This window comes from Gorilla gorilla, chromosome 17 (assembly GCF_029281585.2).
Source record: "Gorilla gorilla gorilla isolate KB3781 chromosome 17, NHGRI_mGorGor1-v2.1_pri, whole genome shotgun sequence".
Lineage (NCBI taxonomy): Eukaryota > Metazoa > Chordata > Mammalia > Primates > Hominidae > Gorilla > Gorilla gorilla.
This window is the reverse complement of record NC_073241.2, coordinates 83,523,499-83,548,894: the sequence shown is the minus strand read 5'-3', so window position 1 is coordinate 83,548,894 and position 25,396 is coordinate 83,523,499. Positions and strand designations below refer to the sequence as shown.

Genomic DNA, 25,396 nt, shown 5'->3' with positions numbered 1-25,396 from the left:
ACTATGCAGTGCAAGATTCCTCTGTAGTCTTTCCAAGTGGAAGGGTATAAAAAAAAAAAAACAACTTTATATTATGCCAGGTGAGGTGTCAGAGCCCTGGCATTGGAAAGTGGTTGGCTCACAGGTCATAGGGTAGTAAGAAGAATTTACAGAAGACAGTATAGGTTTGAAAAAGAAAGTTTTATTGGAAAGAAAGAACAGTGCAGAAGAGTACAGCAGGGCGCCTCAGCAAGAGAGGACTGAGTGGATTTTCCTTAGGGATATTTATGAACCTTAAAGCAGGAGCTTAAAGGGAATTTGGGCCATATTAACCACTTAGGTCATGATAAATGATTACATTTTTGGACATTTTGGTGTCTTAATGTCAGCAAGGGTTGCACGATAAGTTTTGACATGCATGCATGGGAGACATGTAGAAATTCTAGTTACTTACAAGTTTTTGGGAAAGAAGCCTGGACCCAGATGCCAGCTTTAAATAACAGGGGAGTCTAATTACTTCTAAATTCCTCACATAAGGAGTTTTGCCTCTGGATGGCCTGCCTGATGGTCACTAGGTGATCTCTGCCCTCTTCATACTACAAGCACTTGCACTTGAAAGTGTCATTTGGCCTCCTGACATGCTGTGCCTGGGAATTAGGTGAGAACAGTAGTTGGGCCAACCTAGTGAATCATAAAACCTGTTAATTAGTGCTGGAAAATGTCCTCCCCCCACCACCCCCGGCTGTGCCCTTACTCCTATGTAATGTCTTGATAAATTCTGACCTTACTGTTTGGAGTCTAAGAGAAAAAAACCCTAATGTCCCTGTTACCCCTTGATGCAAAAATGCTCATTGAAAAAAGTAAGGTTTTCCAATATTTGAAACGTTTTTCTGGCTGGGTGCGGTGGCTCACTCCCGTAATCCCAGGGCTTTGGGAAGTGGGGCGGGTAGATTGCTTGAGCCCAGGAGTTTGAGACCGGCCTGGGCAATACGGGGAGACTCCCATCTCTACAAAAAAAAAAAAAAAAAATTGCCTTAATTAGCTGAGTGTGATGGCATGTACCTGTGGTACCAGTTACACAGGAGGCCAAAACAACAACAACAAACCAATAAACCAACAACCAACCAAACAAAAAACCAAAAAACAAAAACCAAACCAAACCAACCAAACAAACAAACAAACAAAAAAACCCCCCTGCTTTTATTGGGTATTTTATCACACTCAAAGATTTAAACGCAGGTTATATATTTGACAAAATATATAGTTCTCAAAATCAGTCTCACCTCCTAATATTCTTTGAAGTTTCATTACCTGAATTTGTTCTAATTTTCAAAATAAAAATCCAAATTAACACCTTTCTTTAAAACAACTTTTTCTTTTCTTTTCTTTTTTTGAGACTGTTGCCCAGGCTGGAGTGCAGTGGCGTGATCTCAGCTCACTGCAAGCACCGCCTCCTGGGTTCACGCCATTCTCCTGCCTCAGCCTCCCCAGAAGCTGGGACTACAGGCGCCCGCCACCTCGCCTGGCTAATTTTTTATATTTTTAGTAGAGACAGGGTTTCACCGTGTTAGCCATGATGGTCTCGATCTCCTGACCTTGTGATCTGCCTGCCTTGGCCTCCCAAAGTGCTGGGATTACAGGCGTGAGCCACCGCGCCCAGCCACAACTTTTTCTTTAATGTCTTAACTTCATTCAGCTTTACCTGCTAAACAATAAAGGGAAAAATCAAAGAAAGAACAGTCTTCTAGGGGTGACAGTTGGTGTTTTAGCACCTGCCTTTATACCTGGGAGGCAGAGATCACAGGTGGTTACATCTCTGTTGTTCATTTAGTGGACCAGATTTCATACATAATCCTATCTTGCTTTTGTCTTTCACTTTCTCCAAGAGATAAGCTAGCAAGCCTTCTCCATTGTAAGAGAGACCAAATTGAAAATTTGGTCACAGCTTTACTACCCGAGAAAAATAATGTTGCTATGCTTCCTGGAGGAGTGATAGAAAATGCATTTTCCTAGAATTATAAAAGGTTTATTATTTGTCCAGTATTTTAAGAGAAACAAAGGGGTCTGTCTCTCAGGTATTTAGCATCTATTCTTAACTCTTTTAGATCTCAATCTAGTCCCCTTTGGAATTTATTGTTGTCTTAATTGGAGTATTTTTTTTTTCTTTTAGTGGGAGAATAAATAAGAGCATTTATTTTTATTTAATTTTTTTTACTTTGCTCTATGGTATCACAGCAGAAAAGTTCAAGTGTAACCAAAAAGCTTTTGACATGTCTAAATGAGATTTTTCTTAACAGAGGGAACATTAAGCTACATCTTCTGGGATTTAGCAAATGGAATCTGGTAGTAGAAGTCAAAATAATGACCCGAAAATCCTGTGATTTATTTCTTTAAGCATGCTTTTATATCCAATATATCATTTGATCTACAGCCTTATTAGCACAGCATGAAAAGGTACAATTTTCCAAAAGTATACCTGTTCCCATCTGTTGTCTCAACTACCTGTCTCAATTACCGTTTCTACTGAGATTTTTGCCATGTTTACCCTTTACTTTCAATTATGTGTGAAAATCAGAGTACTCTCGTATGTCATACAAACTTTAATATCATTTTTTTCCTTTATTCCTTCAGTGGAACCTTAAGTACTGGCGTTCCTCAAGATTCAGTTCTTGATCCTCTTTCCTTTTATTATTAACCACGCAAGCCCTTCCTTGGAGAGCTTACTTACTTGCAGGGCCTCCTTCAACTGTCACTTTCACAAATGACTTTTTTTTTTTTGAGACGGAGTCTCGCTCGGTTGCCAGGCTGGAGTGCAGTGGCGCGATCTCGACTCACTGCAATCTCCGCCTCCCGTGTTCAAGCGATTCTCTTGCCTCAGCCTCCCGAGTAGCTGGGATTACAGGCGCACGCCAGCACGCCCAGCTAATTTTTGTATTTTAACAGAGACGGGGTTTGACCATGTTGGCCAGAATGGTCTCTATCTCTAGACCTCGTGATCCGCCGGCCTCGGCCTCCCAAAGTGCTGGGATTACAGAAGTGAGCCACCGCGCCCGGCCACAAATGACTTCTTTTTTTTTTTTTTTGAGACAGAGTCTCGCTCTGGCTCTGTCGGCCAGGCTGGAGTGCAGTGGCGTGATCCAGTTCACTGCAAGCTCCGCCTCCCGGGTTCACGCCATTCTCCTGCCTCAGCCTCCGGAGCAGCTGGGACTACAGGTGCCCGCCACCACGCCCAGCCAATTTTCTGCATTTTTAGTAGAGACGGGGTTTCATCGTGTTAGCCAGGCTGGTCTTGAACTCCTGACCTCAGGTGATCTGCCCGCCTCTGCCTCCCAAAGTGTTGGGATTACAGGCGTGAGCCACCGTGCCCGGCCCACATATGACTTCTGAATGAATGAATGTCTCCAGTACTGATCTCTCTCCTCAGAACTCATTTCTTGATGATTTTTTAGATTCACATTTCTAAATTTCTTGTAGGAAACCACAAATTAGTGTCTTTCAACTAAAGGACATTAAAAGAAGACTAAGGTCAGGTTTAGAGACAGACAAGTTTGTGTGTATGAGTTAATGTTTGCATATACTGCAAAGATAAACCAAATTAATTTTAGATTTTTGTTGCTTTATATTAATCAACTTTTTCTATACGTTAAACTTGGTCCTCAGTTTTTAGGGCATATGAGTATAGAAACCCAAGATAGCTTATCATCATCAGGCTGATAACATGTGCTTTACATTTTTCAATCTTCCAAATATTTCATAATATATTATCTTGAATATCAATAGCACACTTCTATAAATGTTCAACAACTTATAGAAAATATGCATTTCTAAAATTCAAGTTGGCAGACCGAAAAGAATACCACACAGTTTCCTAAAGGCTTGTGACAGTAAGTTAGGCTGGACTTTCAACATAATGGAATATTTACCAAATAAAAGGCCACTGATTTTTGTATTAGACAAAGACATCTGGAAATTTCTAGATGGATTTAGGGATTCTGGTCATTCCAAGGAGAATCTAGAGGTAAGCCCCATCTGACTCATGGGCATATTCCAAGTTATCATTTCCTTTCCTACATCCTTACAAGGTTCCAGGAGAATCTGTCAATGGCTCTGAAGCCAGGCTCAGGAGGGAACTGGTATTCAGCGAATGGGACACTTTGCTTCATTCCTTCATTATAAGCTCCCCTGCAAGCTTTGTGCAGAGGGGCGGGAAAAGGGGCTATCACCCCCTTAAATGAATAGCCGAGTTGTTGAGTATGTAATATAAGATCTATTTTGCTTGTTATTCATTAATTGGGAAGCAAACATAGGTAAAATCACATAATGGTGGAGGTTACCCCGTTTGAAACAAACTAACCACAGTCACTATGACACCCCCAGCTGGTGGCTAGCCCCACCAACCTTCCCAGCTCCGCGCGCCCAGCGGGGGCCCGGGCCGGAAAAGCGCGGGAGGGGGCGTGGCCCCGAGAAGGCGGAGACAAGATGGCCGCCCAGAGCGCTTGGAGGACCTAAGAGGCGGTGGCCGGGGCCACGCCCCGGGCAGGAGGGCCGCTCTGTGCGCGCCCGCTCTATGATGCTTGCGCGCGTCCCCCGCGCGCCGCGCTGCGGGCGGGGCGGGTCTCCGGGATTCCAAGGGCTCGGTTACGGAAGAAGCGCAGCGCCGGCTGGGGAGGGGGCTGGATGCGCGCGCACCCGGGGGGAGGCCGCTGCTGCCCGGAGCAGGAGGAGGGGGAGAGCGCGGCGGGCGGCAGCGGCGCTGGCGGCGACTCCGCCATAGAGCAGGGGGGCCAGGGCAGCGCGCTCGCCCCGTCCCCGGTGAGCGGCGTGCGCAGGGAAGGCGCTCGGGGCGGCGGCCGTGGCCGGGGGCGGTGGAAGCAGGCGGGCCGGGGCGGCGGCGTCTGTGGCCGTGGCCGGGGCCGGGGCCGTGGCCGGGGACGGGGACGGGGCCGGGGCCGGGGCCGCGGCCGTCCCCCGAGTGGCGGCAGCGGCCTTGGCGGCGACGGCGGCGGCTGCGGCGGCGGCGGCAGCGGTGGCGGCGGCGCCCCCCGGCGGGAGCCGGTCCCTTTCCCGTCGGGGAGCGCGGGGCCGGGGCCCAGGGGACCCCGGGCCACGGAGAGCGGGAAGAGGATGGACTGCCCGGCCCTCCCCCCCGGATGGAAGAAGGAGGAAGTGATCCGAAAATCTGGGCTAAGTGCTGGCAAGAGCGATGTCTACTACTTCAGGTACCTCCCTGGGGGCGGGGAGGGGGGTGGCGGGGTCAGGCCGGGGTCAGGGGTCAAGAGCGGGCCTGGGCAGGGGATGCCAGGATGAGCGCTGGGGCCCGGGGGCATGTGGCAGGGACAGGCTGGTTTGGTGGTGGAAGGTGGCGGAACCCTTGGGTGAGAGTTGACCCCAGTGCGGTGGGAGGCAGTGTCAAAAGGTGAGGGCCCGCAGGAGGGCATCTTATGTGGAAGGCGTCGGGGAAGATGGTTTGCGAAGAAAGGGTTAGCCTGGCAGGGATGGTTAGTCCACTGAAGGGTTAAAAGGAGGTGTAATTCATCGAAACTATAAAACCCAGTCACTGTTGGCTCCTGTCCCAGCCTGTCCCAGATTCATCATCACAAGTGTTAAGCATGCACATGTGGAAGAATGAGCTATCTACAGTAACAAGGTTTCATTTACTTCATCCAAGAAAGTTTTGTATAAAGCAGCTATTTGGAATGCCTGAAGTTTTTTTGGAACTTCTTGGTATTGCAGAATATACTCTTTTGAAACTGACACACTGTACTAAGTTTTTAGACTCCTAGACCAAAATTTGCTCCCCAGGGAACATTTGTCAATGTCTGGAGACATTTTCGGTTCTCACACCTGGGGAGGGTGTGATACTGGCATCTAGTGGGTAGAGGCCAGAGATGCTGCTACGTATTCGATAATATAAAGGAAAGCTCCCACAACAAAGAATGATCTGGCCCAAAATGTCACCTGTGCTGAGGTTGAGACATCCTGTTTTAAATGATTCAAGGTTTTTCACCTTAGTGTGATCTTGCAATCCCGTGGTCATGCTGCTGATGTCTTCAGTTTGTGTGACCCAGTAAGCTCAGGAAAGTGCCTATGGCAATTGACATCCGTGGACTTAATACACATTTACTAAATCTTGTAATAAGCCATGCTATTGACAGAAGATAATATAAACTTGTATTCAGTAGTTTGGAGGTACGTGTTTGTGGACTGACTGAAGCATTTTTCAGGGAATGTATATGGGTATCGGAGACAATTGTCATTTAGCTATTGTAATAATGTTATAAAGGATTTCCTGTCCTCTTCAAGTAGTTCTGGGAAAATGTGTCTGTACACATACCATGCTTACGAACTAAAAATACTTTTAACTAGATTGAAAAGGTTAAAGAAATGTACATACACATATATACATACATATGCACACACAAGAATGTGATCACTGCTGGTGCAGCATGTAAATACGAACACATTCCTGATGGTTGCTATATATGGATGAGTAGTTGTAGTAAGTTCACCTCACCTCAACTAAAAAATAAAAGTGATGTTTCATAGAACTTAGTCTTGTACTTGATCTGGACCCTCATCTTGAAACCTCATATGATAAAATGGAGAACTTATTTTAAACATAAGAAGGTAGTAATCACCTGTGGTCCCAGTTACGGGGCTGGGGCGAGAGAATCTCTTGAGTCCAGGAGTTCGAGACTGCAGTGACCTATGATTGTGCCTGGGCAATAGAGTGAAACCCCATCTCTTTAAAGAAAAAAAAGAAAAAGTGTGATAGTCTTGGTTTGTATTTCCTCATCATTAAATATTTGATTTAATGGTAAGAAAGTTATTGTGAGCACTTTCACAGGTCCTCCCTCAGGCTGTAGGGCCAGGATTTGGTAGCTGGTGCTGAGAGAAAACCTTCGTTGGCATCCTTGCCCTGGGACTGTGCCAGTGGCAGCTGTCATTCAATGGGACAATTTCTTCTGATTTAAAAAAAAAAGGTTATTGTGGTTAAAAAAAGATTAGTCTTCTCAAGTTCATTAGTTTCATTTAGTGCCGTTCACAATTGTTCGTTTTCTAGTATTCTTTCATTAACAGAGCATTCTGTTTTCTTTCTAAGCAGGCAGTCTGCATAACCTTCTGTGAACTATGTGCTGATGTCTTGTAGGCAATTATATTTGACAAGATTATTCTGTATCTGTGATTGAACTCCTTGAGGAATAGATGACTAGGCTATTCTCAGTAGAACATCTTAAACTTTGAATTTTACTCTCTGTGGCAGTTCTCCTGGGATATGGTTTGTTTGGTTTTGGGATGATGTTTTTGTTCAGACTAACTTTGGGTATTGCAAAGCTTTTTGTTTGTTGGTTTTCCTTGTAGTTGGAAAAGTTATTTCAAGAAGTCAGATTGTTGTAGTGCTCATTTGGATTTGTGGCCACTTAACATTTTCTTGGATGTTGTGTAAATTTTCTGATGTTAAATTTATTTTATTTTTTTTGAGATGGAGTCTCGCTCTGTCGCCCAGGCTGGAGTGCAGTGGTGCGATCTCGGCTTACTACAAGCCCTGCCTCCTGGGTTCACGCCATTCTCCTGCCTCAGCCTCCCGAGTAGCTGGGACTACAGGTGCCCACCACCACGCCCAGCTAATTTTTTGTATCTTTTAGTAGAGACGGGGTTTTACCGTGTTAGCCAGGATGGTCTCGATCTCCTGACCTCGTGATCCATCCGCCTTGGCCTCCCAAAGTGCTGGGATTACAGGTGTGAGCCATCGTGCCCGGCCCCGATATGATCAATTTAAAACAAACTTTCTAAACAAATTCATCTTAAGGCAAGTCGTAAGCCACTATAGTGGTAATTGCTCTCTAAAATGAAAGTCTTTTTCTGGGACATTGCAGCATGATTTGCCTTTTACTTGTTTATGTAAAATGGAAAGGACACATTGAACAGATTTGTGCCAAACCTGTTTCGTTCAGGGCCACAAGGAGCATTGTCTGCTGTTTATTAACTGTCTACAGAGGTTCCGTTACTTTGCAGGATTGTTAACAACCAGTCGTGTTTTTCTTCTGAAACGTTACATTCTGAGTCAGTAAGGTGTATGTAGCGTAATATGATAATTGTGATACAGTAGTTAATTTGACTTGTGACTGTAGCTTTCTGTGATGAATGATGGCAGTCACTTATTGTAAAGGAAGACAAATTATTTTTCAGCTTACAGTGTCACTGCTTTACATATTAGTGTCCCCATATTTAAAAATTCCATTAGTTCACCAAACACCCACTATCTGCTAAAAGTGGGTTAAGAGTTAATTCTCCTGTTGGTAATGTGAACACCTGCACCCAATTGTTCACACAGATTCTAATAATACTAACCCTTGAATTAGCCTGCCCCTGGGGAGATTAATTTAAACAAATCTGTGCCTGTTAATGTAGGGTGTGGCAGGCACTTATTAATTGGACTGAAATTAAGCTCATCGAGAAAGCCTCAAATTTTGGTAGTATGTTTTTTGGGTGCTGTTTTGAAACTGCCAAGTTCTAATAGGAAGGCGTGCCCCTAGTTGCCAGTTACGCAACATAATTATGCCTTCTGTCAGGATTACTGATAGTGTTGTGGTGGTTCATATATTATCATCTAGTGTGTTTGTTTAAAAGGGTGTGGTTTGATTGGATCCATTGGTATATTTTCTGAAAAAGTTTGTTGCCATCATTTGAACAATAACTTTCTAACTTGTCTACTTGACTCCTGTCATTTCTAGTTGCTTGCATAACACTTGCTGATTGATATTTTTGAAATATTTTCTTCCTCACATAGTCTTTTAGTAGCCCCCTCTTGCCTTTTTTAAAAAAATCAAGTCTAGGCCGGTCGCTGTGGCTCACACCTGTAATCCCAGCACTTTGGGAGGCTGAGGCGGGTGGATCACGAGGTCAGGAGATCGAGACCATTCTGGCTAACATGGTGAAACCCTGTTTCTACTAAAAATACAAAAAAATTAGCCAGGCATGGTGGCAGATGCCTGTAGTCCCAGCTACTCGGGAGGCTGAGGCAGGAGAATGGCGTGAACCCGGGAGGCGGAGCTTGCAGTGAGCTGAGATCACGCCACTGCACTCCAGTCTGGGCGACAGAGCGAGACACAGTCTCAAATATATATATGTGTGTGTGTGTGCCATTTGTTGCTAAAGACTAGTATGATGCTTCAAGAGCATGAATTCTGAATCACTGAGGTTCAACCATGCTCCTCCCCTCACCTTGGTTTGCCTTTAAAAACAAACAAACAAACAAACAAAAAATAAATGGACCCTCCATGTAGTATCTAGAAAACTGACTGAGTGGACCCAGGTAAGCAATGTGACTATTGTCATAGTTCTTACATATTTGTGTTAAAGTCTTCTTGGCTTTCAATAAAAAGCCTTTTCTGATATTGTCTTCTTTCTCATAATTCCTATGTAGTTAAACTTGGTGTCCCTTGTATAACTCACACATTCATTTACTTAGAACTTGTGGCTTTCTCACATAGCTGTCTTTCCCCTCGACACAATGCCAAACACTCAGATGCTAAATAAGGGTTTACCAATTGATATTCCACCTAACGTTTTGTAAAACAAGCCTTAAAATGACTTTGTAGTTTTTACTTTATTTCTGTTCTTGTGGTGTGTTGGGATAAAATTGGTTGAGATATTTTATTAATAAGGCTATGCATTTTGTAGTTTCTCATTTTCATCATCAATGTGAATGTACTGTGGAAAGCCTTTTTCTGGAATTTTGAATATTAGAGATACAGTGAAAATGGTAAATAGGATGCTCATAGTGCACAGACACAAGTGAGAAATCGGCATTTGAATTTCATCGACTGTGTAACATCGGGTATAGTAGTGTAGGGTCTTCTGTGCCTTAATTCTATGTGTATTTGTGTTACAGCTCTCAGAATTTTGGCAGCTATTAGTAGTATTTTGCTAAATGCTTTACATGAACTATCATACTGGATTTTTTTTTTTTTTTTTTTTTTTGAGATGGAGTCTTACTTTGTCACCTAGGCTGGAGTGCAATGGTGCAATCTCAGCTCACTGCAACCTCCGCCTCCTGGGTTCAAGTGATTGTCCTACCTCAGCCTCCTGAGTAGCTGGGATTACAGGTGCACACCACCACGCCTGGCTAATTTTGGTATTTTTAGTTAGAGACGGAGTTTCACCATGTTGGTCAGGCTGGTCTTGAACTCCTGACCTTGAGATCCGCCTGCCTCAGCCTCCCAAAATGTTGGAATTACAGGCGTGAGCCACCGCGCCCAGCCTATCATACTGGATTCTTATAACCCTATGAAACATAGGTACAATTATCTCCATTTTACAGATTGGGAGTTAGCAAAGGGAAGTAGCGTGCTTGGGGTTGTACAGCTAGTAAGTGCAAAGGTACAACCTGAAGCTGGTGGTTTAACCTCAGAACTCCTAACCACCATGCTCTGTTGCATGGCATAGAGATCCCTACTTGTATTCTCAAATATTGCAACACCCCATGTCTAATCTACTTTATTGGGCTTAGTGTGCCATTAAGATAATGTGATTATTTACTATTACACCTGTATCCTGAAGATGGCAAAGGGTAAATTTTAAATCCTATTTGGTAGTGAAGCTATTGTACCAAAGGATAACCCTCCAGCTTTAAATAATCCTGGAGGGGAAAAAAATGTAATAAATCCACATAATTAAAGCAGTATTGTTCTGAGTAATAAAAGTGATCAATTTGTTCAAAAATATTCTCTTTGATAAATGTTCAACCTAGGATTAACCCTGTTATTTCTCAGATATAGAGGTTTGAGATACAGTTGAAATATACTGTACAGATCAATTTTTTAAAAATCTCTAGTTAGAGAAAGGAAAGAAATCCAATATTTATTAAGAGCTTAATTGCATAATAGAAAGTTTGGCTTGCTTTAAGTCTTTTCTCTTGATGTTGTGTGATTGAAGCCTGCACCCAGAAATGAAAGACATGGTGTGGTGGAGATTGTGCTCTGATACATCTTCCTTAGCTGTACTATCACATCTTTTTGTGAGATACCAAAGGAATTTTTGTTAGGGTGCAGCATTGCTGTCTGTCCTACATCTGATTTTTAGAATCTGACATGCAAAGTCTCACCAGCCACAACACCCACAATACTTGTATTAGAGGAAATACATAGCTCAAAGGAACTGATGCATATACATTCTAAAAATAATCTCCAACAGAAATTTGTAGATTTTTTCACATTGCTTTTAAAAATTTTGTTAATGAGATATACAGTCATTTTTTTCATAATTTAGTTTTAATGGAATTTTAAAGGAAGTGATGCTTTTTTTGATTTTGTTTTTTAGATTCTATAGTGGGGCTCATAGAAATTCATAACTTTTTTACTCATGTTTAAAATCTTCTCAAGACATGCATGATGAATTAGAAATAAACCATAAACTCTTCCTGGATTTAGTGTTTGGCTGGGAATCTTAATGCCTCTTACAGCTCTTATGTATTGATCTTTCATTGTTCTTTGCCATTTCCAGTGAGAAAGGATTAGGAAAATTTTGTAATATGGTGTTTTACTTAATTTTATCAGAACTTCTAAAAACTAAAACTTCCCAAGGAAGGAGAATAAAAATATGGAATAGAATGAAGTTTGAATAATATCTGCAGGTTTCATGATTTCATCCTGTCTTCGTTCTCAGTATAATACAAATTCAGACTCATTTTGGGAACTTGATGTACATAAACTCTATGTGAATATAAATAATAAAATTTAAAATTAGATTTTAAAATTGAACACTTAGCATTTCTCAGGAGTAATCGAGTGTTTTACAGATGTGAGGAAGAAGAACATCGTCCCCTTTTATTTTTTATTTTGTTTTGTTTTGTTTTGAGACGGAGTTTCGCTGTTGTTGCCCAGGCTGGAGTGCAGTGGCGTGATCTCCACTCACCACACCCTCTGCCTCCTGGATTCAAGTGATTATCCTGCCTCAGCTTCCCAAGTAGCCGGGATTACAGGCATGTGTCAACCATGCCCGGCTAATTTTGTATTTTTAGTAGACGAGATTTCACCATGTTGGCCAGGCTGGTCTCGAACTCCTGAACTCAGGTGATCCACCTGCTTTGGCCTCCCATAATGCTAAGATTACAGGCATGTGAATGCTGAGATTACAGGCATGAGCCACCGCGCCTGGCCCATCATCCCCTTTTGAAGATTTTTTTTTTTGAATGCTGTATCTTGGTATTCTTTTCTTTGTTATTTTTACACTGGAAGAATGCATGGATAAGCAAGGATGCATGTCCTTAAAATTCTTTTTAACAGGCATTCATCTCTTTTAAAAAGCCTTTCCTAGAGTCCTTTAGCAGAAATGGGAAACTCCTATGGCATTTGAGTATTATTCTGTTAACTCTTATCTCATTTGCTTTAAGAAATAGTTGGCAAGTCTTTGTTACCCATGAGATTCTGAACCTCCTCAGTGTCAGGAGCTGTGTCTGATTTGTTTTTGAATCTTCAGTATCCAGCATAGTCCCTGGTATAATATGGAACATTTTTCATAAATCTTTGCTAAGTGAAGCAAACAGTAAATACATTTCTCTATTAATCCAAAAAGTTATGGTTAATCTGGCTGTATACATAGGCCTGACTGCCCTTATAGGGGCTGTTTTGTGTCGCCTGCAGTTACCAGCATCCTGCCTTGCACTAAATCAGGTATACAAATATTGAATAGCTGAAGTAAATGTAATTTTTTTCCTCAAACTTGTATGTGTGTAGTGTTGATGTATATATATTACCTACGCTTTTAGGTCTAAAATGATTTATGGGACTTTTGGTTTCATTTTTAATATTAAAATTCTTTTATATTTTGCTTGAAAAAATCTATCTTCAAGGGCTGGATGCGGTGGCTCACGCCTGTAATCCCAGCACTTTGGGAGGCCGAGGTGGGTGGATCACCTGAGGTCAGGAGTTCAAGACCAGCCTGACCAACATGGTGAAACTCCATCTCTGCTAAGAAATACAAGAAAAAATTAGCCGGGCATGGTGGCAGGTGCCTGTAATCCCAGGTATTCAGGAGGCTGAGGCAGGAGAATTGCTTGAACCTGGGAGGTGGAGGTTGCAGTGAGCCGAGATTGCACCATTGCACTCCATCCTGGGCAACAAGAGCGAAACTCTGTCTCAAAAAAAAAAAAAAAGGCAGGGCTTGGTGGCTCACGCGTTTAATCCCAGCACTTTGGGAGGCCGAGGCAGGCGGATCACGAGGTCAGGAGGTCGAGACCAGCCTGACCAACATGGTGAAACCCCTGCTTTACTAAAAATACAAAAATTAGCTGGGCGTGGTGATGTGTGTCTGTAATCCCAGCTACTCGGGAGGCTGAGGCAGGAGAATCGCTTGAACCAGGGAGTTGGAGACTGCAGATTGCAGCTAGCTGAGATCGCGCCACTGCACTCCAGCCTGGCAGCAGAGGGAGATCCATCTCAAAAAAAAATCTATCCTCAGAAATTGCTTTTGTATCATCTTGGGAGGCTATGTTTCTATCTAGTTTTAACTAATTTATTTTTTGTTTTGCTGTAAATGTGAAGCGTTTGTTCGAGTGGTCTGTATTAAAAAAGAAGAGAAAAATGAAGTAAAAGTGAACATACAAAAAACATGTTGCAACTTCTTAGTACCAGATTCCTGAGTCACATAAACTTACCCTGTCAAGTTACCATGACAGTTTCCAAATGCTTTCTCTACACTTGCGGACTTACTTGAGGACCAGTAAATTTGCACACAGACCACACTTTGGTTGTCCTGGTTTAGAATAAACAATGGAGACTTTTGAGTCAGAAGATCGGGGCTTGTATCTTGCTTTACTGTGTTAATCTTGGATGGATAAGTTTTTGTAAGCTTTTGTTTTCCTCAACTATAAATCTAGTGTAAGAATTCTACCTTGTGGAGGCCGGGCGTGGTGGCTCACCCCTGTAATCCCAGCAGTTTGGTAGGCTGAGGCGGGTGGATCACGAGGTCAGGAGATCGAGACCATCCTGGCTAATACCGTGAAACCCCATCTCTACTAAGAAATACAAAAAATTAGCTGGGCGTGTTGGCGGGTGCCTGTCGTCCCAGCTACTAGGGAGGCTGAGGCAGGAGAATGGCGTGAACCCGGGAGGTGGAGCTTGCAGTGAGCCAAGATCGCACCACTGCACTCCAGCCTCGGTGACAGAGCGAGACTCTGTCTAAAAAAAAAAAAAAGAATTCTACCTCGTGGAAATTTTTTGAGATTAAATGTGCTTGCCATGTGTAGGTGGATAGTGCATCAGTAAAATGTTAGCTCCTTTCTCTTCGTTTAATTAGCCAACAGAAATAGAAGCGCATGCTTGGTAATTATGTGAAGGTTTACTGTATTTTGTTGTATTCTGAAGTGTGATTAGGGCAGACCTTAGGTTATAAAGGTTCCTCAGAGTTTTAAAAAAATATTATGCATAGGTCAGGTATGCTGGCACATACCTGTAATCCCAGCACTTTGGGAGGCTGAAGCAGGAGGATCACTTGAAGACAGGAGTTTGAGACCAGCCTGGCTAACATAGTGGGACTCCTGTCCCTACAAAAAATTTTTAAAAATTAGCCGGGCATGTTGGCCTGAGCCTGTACTCCCAGCTACTCTGGAGGCTGAGGTGGGAGGATTCCTTCAGTCGAGGAGTTCAAGGCTGTAGTGAGCCACAATTGCTCCACGCCACTCCAACCTGGGCAACAGAGTGAGACCCTGTCTCTAAAAAAAAAAAACAAAACAAAGAAACAAACAAACAAACAAAATATATATATGTATAGTATGTATGGGTTATAAAAGTAACCCCTGCTCAGTGGGAAAGTTGGGAAAATATAGAAGAGTATAGTGAAGTAATGACAGTCATTATTATAGTCCCAAAGAGAACTACTGTTTTATCAGGCAATGTTTGTTGTTAAAAAAAAAAAAAAAAGAAAGAAAGAAAAGAGAACCACTGCTAATTTTGACATAGTAGCTTCCAGTCTGGTTTTTGGGCATATTTGTCTAAGTAAATATTAATATGTGTGTGTATGTATATATGTAAGATATATGTGTAAGGATATGTATGTGTATACACACACACATATACCTACATACACACACTTGTAATTATGGAAAAGTTCAGACATAGGCAAAAATAGATGGAAAAGTATAATGAATCCCTATATAATCATCCAGTTTCAACAGTTACCAGCTCCTGGCCAGTCTTGCTTTATCTGTATTCACCCCGTTCCCCCAGTTATATTTTGAAATAATTCCCAAACATACTTAATTTCTGACAGTGTCGTAGCAGTGTCTAGTCCCCAATTCAACCAAAATAACCAGTATTTTTCTTTTTTCCTTTCTCAGAAAGCAAATGCCTTAAGGATGAGACTAGGTAGAATTCTACATAAATTCATTTTTTCGCATTTTAGTGGCATACACTGGTTTTTAATTTTTTAAACAAATGATACAGAGCAGTGGTCCCCAACTTTTTCGGCACCAGGGACCGGTTTCATGGAAGACGGTTTTTCCATGGATCCCGAATGGTTTTGAGATGAAACTGATCCACCTCTGATCATCAGGCATTAGTTAGATTCTCATAAGGAGCATGCAACCTAGATCCTTCGCATGTACAGTTCACAGTAGGGTTCATGCTCCTGTGAGAATCTAAAGCTGCCACTGATCTGACACGAGGCAGAGCTCAGGCTGTAATGCTCGTCTCCTGCTGTACCTCCCGGTTCTTAACGGGCCACGGTCAGTGGCCAGGGCTAGGGCTTAGGGATCCGTGAAATAGAGATAATACTGTTAGCTATAGTGATTTACTCTAATAAATTTTTTCCTTATACTTTAAAAATAATCCCCCCCCCCGCCCCCATAATCCTTCCCCACTCGTCCCCACTGCCAAGGAATTTTTTTTTTTTTTGAGACAGGGTCTTGCTCTGTTGCCCAGGCTGGAGTGCAGTGATGTGGTCATGGCTCACTGCAGCTTCAACCTCCCAGGCTCAAGCAATCCTCTCACCTCAGCCTCCTGAGTAGCTGGGACTACAGGCACGTGCCACCATGCTCGGCTAATTTTTGTGTTTTATTGTAGAGACTGAGTTTCGCCTTTTTTGCCCAGGCTTGTCTTGAACTCATGGCTTAAGTGATCTGTCCACCTCGGCTTCCCAAAGTACTGGAATTACAGGTGTGAGCCACTTTGCCCAACCAGCAGATTCTTTAATGCTCAGATTGACTTGCCCAGAGTCTTGATATTTTTGTTTTAAAGCTTTCCTATTTTGGGGGGAAATCTTCAGCTAGCATACTTAATGTTTAAACAAAATAGAGAAATTTTCATTCATACATACAGAAGTAGTGGGAACTACCCGGCTTAAACAATTTGTCAACACATAGTCAATCTTATTTCATCCCTATCCCAATTTACCACTCCTGACCCAACCTTCATTATTTGAAGGAAATCTGACCGTCAAGTAAGTTCATTCATAAATAAGTATTCAATATGCTATTTGAGAAGATGTAACTTGTGAAAATTTCTACCAGTGCAGAACTCAGTGTTTCAAAGCTAGAATGAGGCCAACAGGCAGTTCATGATTATTTGCCTAACATAGGCAATAATTACTATATGGGTTCAGAGGAAAGAAAATTCCTATTACTGGGTTCTGTGAAGGCTTTGTGGAAGAGGTAGTATATAAGGTGGATTGGTATTTCTGGGCTCTTGGAGACTAGGGGTAGCATCATGCATTATGGACCAAGTAAAAGACATGGTGCTTGCAAAGAACTGTAGAAGCCATTTAGACTATTCAGAATAGAGTGATTAAACCAATATGGCTGGAGCAAAGGTCACTAGGTAAGAGTGGAAAGTAGGGTTGAAAGGTTAAGAGAAGGCCATAGGACCAACATAGTGAAACCCCGTCTCTACTAAAAATACAAAAAATTAGCTGGGTTTGGTGGCAGGCGCCTGTAATCCCAGCTACTTGGGAGGCTGAGGCAGGAGAATCGCTTGAAGGCAGGAGGCGGAGGTTGCAGTGAGCTGAGATCGTGCCATTGCACTCCAGCCTGGGCTACAGTGCGAGACTCCGTCTCAAAAAAAAAAAAAAAAAAAAAAGGAGGCCATAGGAAAAAGGATCTAAAATGCAAGCCTAAGATGTTTGGCTTTTTTGCTTATGGGGTAAAAGTCCACTGAAGGCTGTTAAGCCAGAGCTGTTGTCAAAGTGGTGTTTTAGAAAGGGCTATGTGGATAGTGTAGAATGCAAAGAGACGAGCAAAGTTAGCTTATCATGGTGATTTAGACCTGACGTGATGCAGACTTGATTTGGGCAGTGGCAATGGAAAGGAAGGCTGTGTTTAAAGGTGATCACTTAGGAAGTGATCAGACATGGGAGATATGAATAAAATAAGAGCAGATAAAATCTATCAGGGACAAGCTGTAGAGGAGTGCTGAGGATGGTGCATTGTAGGAAAGGCCTACATTTAAAGATTAAGGGGAAAGGAGTTAAGGAGGTACAGGGAGCTGACTTACGTAGATTTTTCTCGTGTGTGTGTGTGTCTGTGTGTGTGTATAGCAATAATATACATTCTTTTAATTTGGCGGGTTTCTGATTGTTTTGTATCTAAGTACAAAACAATAATTCTAATTTCATGTTTTTAGTCTCAGATGAAGTTTGATTTCTGAAGAAAATTGTTATTTAAAGTTAGGGAAATGTTTCGTTGAATACTTACTGTTGTAAGTGAGAAGTAAGTGTTAACATTTAAAGAGATTTAAAAAAACAGAAAGTTGATGTTTCTTTTAGTCTCAACATTTCCAGTGCTATAGCTTACAGAATTTTTAGTGTGGAGATTTTTATTATTCCCCATAAAGTATTTCCTGATACTGATGGGAAGTGATGTGCCTCTGAACATGCTGTTTAGCTATCTAGCTAGCCATCTGCCATCTGTGACACCCCTTGTCACTCACAGGCCATTTCATCTTACTCCAGTCTGGTGACTCCTACCCCCATCATGTTAGAAATTGATTTGAAAATAGACTTGTGTTTATTTAGAGCCCTGGCCTCATAATGGTTTGACTGAACATTATGATTATCCATGTTATCAAAGAAACAAGAAAAGGTAGCTTCTGCTATATTAGAGTGGTGGTTTCAGAGTACAGTTTCACATGCAGGCAGCAGGTCTTCTGGAGATGTAATTTTATGTCATAGACTGGCAGGGCCTATTATAGTTGTCTAGCTCAGGTAATGGTAATTACAAGTAAGTTCACAGTGCGACAAAATATGAGTACCACTAAATTAAAGTGAGCGTAATCTGAGTATTTCTGGTTTCAATTACTTTTTTTTTTGTTATTTTATTTTTATTTTTAAGTGATGAAATGTTCCTATGTGAACTGGAAAAATACAATTCATGTTTTGATTTTCATTTAATTAGTATGTTTCTTCAGGGCTTTTTTCAGAGTTTATTTAAATAGTGGGTAGAAGAAGTTAAAGGTGTGATCACAGTTGGTTCAGGAATGGCATATCTAGGGGGCAGTTGGTGGGGAATTTTTTTTTGTGGTTGAAAGTGAAATAGTATTTCATTACTGGGATTAGAAGTAATCATAATGGGCAGAGAGAACTGAAAATGACTAATATCCTTCACTCAGTCTTCTAGAGTTAAACAGGTTTTGAACTTCCCTAAGTTACAAATTGATGCTTTTAAAATAAAAGCTTAGTCACTTTAAGTCTTGGTGTTTCTGAGACCAGGATCTACAGCAGCCATTATCGAGGGTAGACAGGTGATTAAACTTAATCACTTTGGGTAAGACTAGAACTTAGGTGACATCCTTTTTGTTCATCTAGCATTTATTTCCTCAGTTTGCCTCTCCCAGGGTCAGTTTGCTACTGTACAGATGGTCTGTATCTCATCTCATGGGCAGAATTCCTACTTAACCATTCCCTTGGGCCTTGCCCTCCTCCATGTTTGCTTTCACCTCCTGAAGAGTAAAGTCTCTGGCCTAAAATCCCCTGGGGCAGCCAGGTTGACTTTCCTTAAAGCACCACAGACAGACTGTAGCAGTTACGGAGAAGAAAATGGCTTGTACTACTGTTTTCTGAAGGCAGCAGTATGTATGATAGATACTTGTAGCTATCCAATACAGATGTTTCATAGAATTCCATCTGTAAAACAGGAAATGGTTATTCATTATGAATAAGAATTTACTGGTTACTAGTGAATATTCCAGCTTTCTTTTGGATATGCTAATAGTTAAAACTTCTACCTTTTTTCCTTCATTGCTAACTTAGTTTATTAGTAGAGGATGTCTAGCCTTTTTGTTTATAATAAATATCTTCCTTTTTTTTTTTTTTTTTTTTGGAGATGGAGTCTCACTCTGTTGCCCAGGCTGGAGTGCAGTGGCACAATCTCAGCTCACTGCAACCTCCGCCTCCCAGGTTCAAGCAATTCTACTGCCTCAGCCTCCCCTAGTAGCAGGGATTACGGACGCACGCCGCCACGCTGGGCTAATTTTTTTGTATTTTATTAGAGATGGGGTTTCACCGTGTTGCCCAGGCTGGTCTCAAACTCCTGAGCTCGGGCAATCCGCCCTCCTTGGCCTCCCAAAGTGCTGGGATTACAGGTGTGAGCCACCGTGCCTGGCCCCCCATTTCATTTTTAAAATCAATAAACAATAGAAATAATATGAAGCCGTGTTAAACTGCTGATGAACTGCTAATCTAGATGATAAACAAGTGATCACATTTCGTGAGTATAGCCTTTTAATTGAGTTCAAATTATCTTGATTTGGGGGAGATATCTAAAATGAACTGATCTCTGAGTTTTGTTCTGTAGAGGAACATTGTAGTGAGGCTCTATTATGTTTTCAGCTGCAGTGGATAACTGACATTTCAACTTTAAGATAAGGAACTACTTATTGCAGGTTTAATTTGTGAAGTTTGTCAATTGATTCCCTCATAAATAGCTTCCTATTTGTCTCTAAGCCATAAGCTAAGAACAGTGTGCTTATCTTTTTGGTAAGAGTTACTGCCTGAGTATTTCATCTTCTGGAAAATGAATCTGTTGAAATAAGGTATCTACTCTAGAGCTGTTTTTTATTGCACTAAAGAGATCTATTTGAGGGACAGCTGATTGAGAATGGTCATTTTATTTTATTTTATTGAGACAGGGTTTTGCTCGTTGCCCAGGCTGGAGTGTAGTGGCGCCATCTCGGCTTGCCGCAATGTCTGTCTCCTAGGTTCAAGCGATTCTCCTGCCTCAGCCTCCCGAGTAGCTGGGGTTAGAGGCACGCGCCACAACGCCTGGCTAATTTTGTATTTTCAGTACAGATGGGTTTTCTCCATGTTGGTCAGGCTGGTCGCAAACTCCAAACTCAGGTGATCTGCCTGCCTTGGCCTCCCAAAGTGCTGGGATTACAGGCATGAGCCACCGTGCCTGGCCACAGAATTGTCATTTTTATTTTGTGGATTTTGTGTTTTCATTTTTTTGTGGTATGTTAACTAGTTTATCAGAATGTCGTTTACCAATAACTTGAGTATCTGATATCTGATAATAAGGACCATATGGCTATTGCAGCTTTTTTTGTTGTTGTTGTTGTTTTTTGAGACAGACTCTCGATCTGTCGCCCAGGCTGGAGTGCAGTGGTGCGATCTCAGCTCACTGCAAGCTCCGCCTCCTGGGTTCATGCTATTCTCCTGCCTCAGCCTCCTGAGTAGCTGGGACTACAGGCGCCCGCCACTACACCCGGCTAATTTTTTTGTATTTTTAGTAGAGACGGGGTTTCACCGTGTTAGCCAGGATGGTCTCGATCTCCTGACCTCGTGATCTGCCCGCCACGGCCTCCCAAAGTGCTGGGATTACAGGCATGAGCCACCGCGCCTGGCTATTGCAGCATTTTATAAGTGACATAATAGCAGAGTAATGTTACTAATTTTTCATATTAATTTAGGTCATTAGTAATACTTTATTTCTTATGTGGTAAAACACATTAATCATGAAAATATTTTCTAGCTTAGTTTTAAAAATTCTTTGCCATATAGCTTTTAAATAAACAATAATATTTATCCCATTGTGTCTGCAAATGAAAACTACATCCTTTAGTATTGAACTGATAACGTTTTTTGCTCTCAGAAAGTTACCTTGTTCAGTGCTAGCCTATAATGGTGCTTGAAGTTTAAGAGTGGCATTGTTGTTTGACTCAGCAAGGAAATATATAGGAAATATTGTAATGAAAATAGAATTTCGAGTGGTAGTAGATTATTTCTGACTTGAATTGAAGAATCCCAGAAGACTTCCTAGTTGAGGTGGAGGATATTTTAGCTGGGCTTGGAGGATTTAATAGCTTTTTGATAGGCAGGATGTTGCTGTGCTCCTCCTTCCATCTGGAAAGACATGACTGGAAGATTCAAAGGTATATGGCATATTTTGGTGATTTAGAGTTTGGAATGTAGGCTACCAAAGCTGGTGGGAAAAGAGTCTGGGAAAAATTATATAACAGATATAAAGCTTTCGATGGCTTATTAAGGAGGTGAAGCTTTTTTGTCAACATTGAGGAACTTGAACATTTAGAACTTGGTACTGGATGTGTGGCTGAGACATGGGGGTGCTGAAAGATTGTGATGTGGCCTTCTAGCTTGGAGAATAAAGCACTAAGTGGACAGCAGCGCCACTGACACAGGTGCGGAATATAGAAGATCAGGTTTTGGGGTGGAACTCTGGTGGGCAGAGATGGTTCAAGTTTCGGACAATATTGCGAGTGACTTGCTATTTTATTTTGTGATACCGAGTATTCTGGAAGTCTAGGTTAGAGTTGGAGTTGAGCTTTCCTTGTGTAGAATCCTGTACTCTTTCCTCTGGTGCTTTCTTGTATTGTTTTGTTGTTACTGGTTGTTATTTTCATCTGCCTGCTGAACTCTATACCTTGAATTGTGTTTCACGAATACTTAAGTCATGTGGTTGTGGAAAAAGAATGTTGATAGCATCTTCAGTTGTCTTGAAGTGTGGTGGGACAGAATACCAAAGAGTTTGTGACAAGTCCGGGGTCTATTGCTGTGTATTTGACCCAGATAGAAGTTTTCTTGTTCCAAGAGAATATTTATTGCTTGGTTTTTCAGCCTTTTTCCTTTTATCTTCCTATGAGTTATTTTTCTTTTATTGTGGTCACTTGGTGCAAGGTTAAGTTCTAAATGTGACACATTGGCTTCTTTGAGAAGTATTCTAGGATTCTCACAATTTTCTTGGGACATATCACACTGACTTTGTTCTAGCACATTTATTTAGTTCAGAAAATTTATTAGGTAACACTTTGGGGCATTATTCCTATAAAAAAAATTTCTTACAGATTAATGCCACACAGGAAAAAAATTTTTTAGGAAAGACTAGTCCTCCGTATAATTCTGGCACTTTTGTAACTTTCCAGCTTTGGCAGTATTACTTACAAGAAGTAAATTATTCTTCATATGCTTCCCTAAGGGAGGAGTTTGGCTAACAAAACTCATGTCAGCATTGTACAAGCACGTTCACAAATATTTGCTCTAGTTTTCTCATTTCAGTAGTATTAGAGAGCATTTAAATATTGTCAAGATGTAAGAATTTTTTTATTGTGAGTGTTATGAGCCCAAATTGGTAGCTCAGATATCACATAGATTCCACATATTTGTGTGTGTGTGTGTGTATGTGTGTGTTTTAAACAAGGGTTGCTGACTTGAGAAGAATTTGTTCTCAAGTTTTTTCTGATTATTGCTGGCATAGTTGTATATGTAATACTTGCAGGGAAAAAAAGCATTTCAAAATCAATTTGGAAAGGAAGTTTGTGAGATTGAAGACATTTTTAGTATGCCTGTTACACTGTGCATGAAGTTTGGATTTAGGTTCTCGCAAGTAGTTGCTGAGTGACCAGTGGGATAGGCTGTGGCAACATGTTATGTATTCCAGTGGACTACCTAGGGGAGCATTATATTAGGTGACACTTGATTTTTTCTTACAGGGAAGTTACGGAATTCCCTGTAAAACTTTAACTTTTTTTTTTTTTTTTTGAGATAGAGTTTTGCTCTTGTTGCCCAGGCTGGAGTACAGTGGCGCGATCTTGGCTCACTGCAACCTCCACCTCCTGGGTTCAAGCGATTCTCCTGCCTCAGCTTCCTGAGTAGCTGGGATTACAGGCGCCCACCACCACGCCCGGCTAATTTTTTATTTTTTTTTTTAGCAGAGACGGGGTTTCACCATGTTGGCCGGACTGGTCTTGAACTCCTGACCTCAGGTGATCCACCTGCCTCTGCCTCCCAGAGTGCTGGGATTATAGGCGTGAGCCATCGCGCCTAGCAAAACTTTAACATTTCTTTAAAAATATGTAAAATTAGAATGGGGTATCAATTGAGGGTAGGGGAAGACATGAAGAAAAGGCTTATGTGGAGACCTAGAGTAACTATTGTTGCCTTTTTTTCAATTAACCTTACCTTTCTTTTAGTCCAAGTGGTAAGAAGTTCAGAAGCAAGCCTCAGTTGGCAAGGTACCTGGGAAATACTGTTGATCTCAGCAGTTTTGACTTCAGAACTGGAAAGATGATGCCTAGTAAATTACAGAAGAACAAACAGAGACTGCGAAACGATCCTCTCAATCAAAATAAGGTTGGTTAATTTACTTATCGCATGTATATGCTACTTCGAAAGCTCTCCAAAAAGTATCTCACATCATAATTAAGTGACTGGAATTTTGGTTGTCCAAATGTCCCGTGCATGTCCCCATACCCTGCCCACCCTGTCCCAGCAAGAGAGAGCATAAGTAAATTGTGCACAGCAGAAAACAGCATTTCAGTATCTCTCTAGGTCAGTGAACATCATACTTTCTGACCCACTGGGTCTGTTTACAAAAGGTTTCTTTGGTGTTAATTGTCTGCTTTTTTCTTTTTCCCTCAAAATAGTTCCTGTTGTCCAAAAAGTGGCAAAATTTTAATGTGTCAGGTATCTTCACCCCATAGTTTATAATTACGTATTGATTTTCAGGTTCAGATTTTGAGAAAGGGCAGTGTTTTTTTGACCTTTGATGATGTTGAGGATAATGACTTTTTGAATAATATCCTAATTCTGTGTTTGGATATTTTTCCGTTAGCGCTTAGTTTTATCGAGCTGTTTGGTTGATAGTTTATTGTATAGCAATTTAAGCAAATCTCATTTGAATTATGATACAGTTTGAACATTCCAAATCTGAAAAATATCTGAAATCTGAAACTCTTCTGGTCCCAGGCATTTCAGATGAGAGATACTTAAGCCTGTGCTAATTTAATTGTGTTAAAGGACCCAATCAAAGAAAGCTGCTTTTTCCCTGGGGACAACTAAACATATGTGACTATTTTTTCTTAGTTTTTCTTCCTCTAAACTTCAAGGATCTGTGTGTATGGGTATTGCCACCACCATTGTCTTCACACTGACAGTGAAAATAGTGGAGGGAGAAGTAGGGGCTCTCTTTCTTAAGATGTGACTGATGTAACCCCATAAGTCCCTTGGGAGTGTGTGTTCATTTTAGGAACCCATTGGCAGTGTAGTGGAGTAAGAAGGGCTTTGGACCCAGGAAGGCATGGCTTGGTGAACTGGCTCTGCTACTTATTAGCTGATGCAGTCATGAGAAACTTTCTTAGGCTCCAAGGGCCTTCAGTTTCTCATTGGTAAAATTAAAGTAAGAAAATTTTCCCTTAGCATTGTTGTAAGGAGTAAATGGGAATTTATATAGAACATCTAGCAAAGTAAATTTGACCCATGTTAATTCCTTTGCTTTCCACACTGCTCTTTCCCTAGGCCACCCCCTTCCTGAGCACCAAGCCACCTTGGTGAATAGTGTTGCCTGGTGGCCTGCGTTGGAAACTTTCTGACCCGAGCTCTCTTGCCTCTTGTCATTTTACATTTTCTGAGGGGCATGGGGTCTCTGCTTCATACCTGGCTTCACTCAATTTGTGCAGTTTACAGTAATATAATTCCTGATAATTGATACAGAGGTCAAAATGCATTGTTTCTTCATATCATACCTCGCATTGGTTTTCATAGGGACATTGGCAGGTCCTTTGTTTAGAGAGGCAGAATGAAAGAGAAGGCTAAATTGCCTCTGTATTGCTTAACTATGGGGTGGATTTGAGTTGGTCATTACGAAGATGTTAAGAAAGGTAAGAATAGCAGTAGAGGGAGCCCAAGTTAGCAAAAGTTAGGACCTTGTGTGTGTGTAAATCACTGTGATTTCAGCTTCAGGAAACCTTTATTCTGGGGTTACTTTGCTTCTTAAATGCACAGAGGAAAATTCAGGCGTATTTTTCTAAAATTGCCATCTTAAAACACAGTGCTGGGTACCTATAAAAGGGGCTTCAGTATTTATGAAATGAAGAGTACTTTTAGATTACTGTACTGTTACCAGAACCACAGTTTAGTTACGTTAAGTGTAATGTGCAGATTTATTTTCTGACACTTATGTTTCATCAAAAACCAA

The 25,396-nt window shown here is 41.6% G+C and overlaps 1 protein-coding gene and 1 non-coding gene across 3 annotated transcripts in view; both read left to right on the top strand.

Moving 5' to 3' along the window:
- The first annotated feature begins 4,490 nt into the window (after positions 1-4,490).
- The window catches only part of MBD2 (methyl-CpG binding domain protein 2), a 69,221-nt gene continuing 48,315 nt past the window's right edge, over positions 4,491-25,396 (top strand). Inside the window, exons 1-2 of one of the 2 annotated variants that reach the window (XM_019014182.4) lie at positions 4,491-5,198; positions 23,394-23,553. In XM_019014182.4, the coding sequence (XP_018869727.2) occupies positions 4,657-5,198; positions 23,394-23,553 (702 nt within the window). In that variant the 5' untranslated portion in view covers positions 4,491-4,656. The remainder of the gene's footprint in view (positions 5,199-23,393; positions 23,554-25,396) is intronic. The other variant, XM_004059440.5, reaches the window with a different exon arrangement.
- Positions 6,812-6,940, top strand: LOC115931482 (small nucleolar RNA SNORA30/SNORA37 family). Its single transcript, XR_004067966.1, has one exon. It is a non-coding gene; the product is annotated as a small nucleolar RNA SNORA30/SNORA37 family (small nucleolar RNA).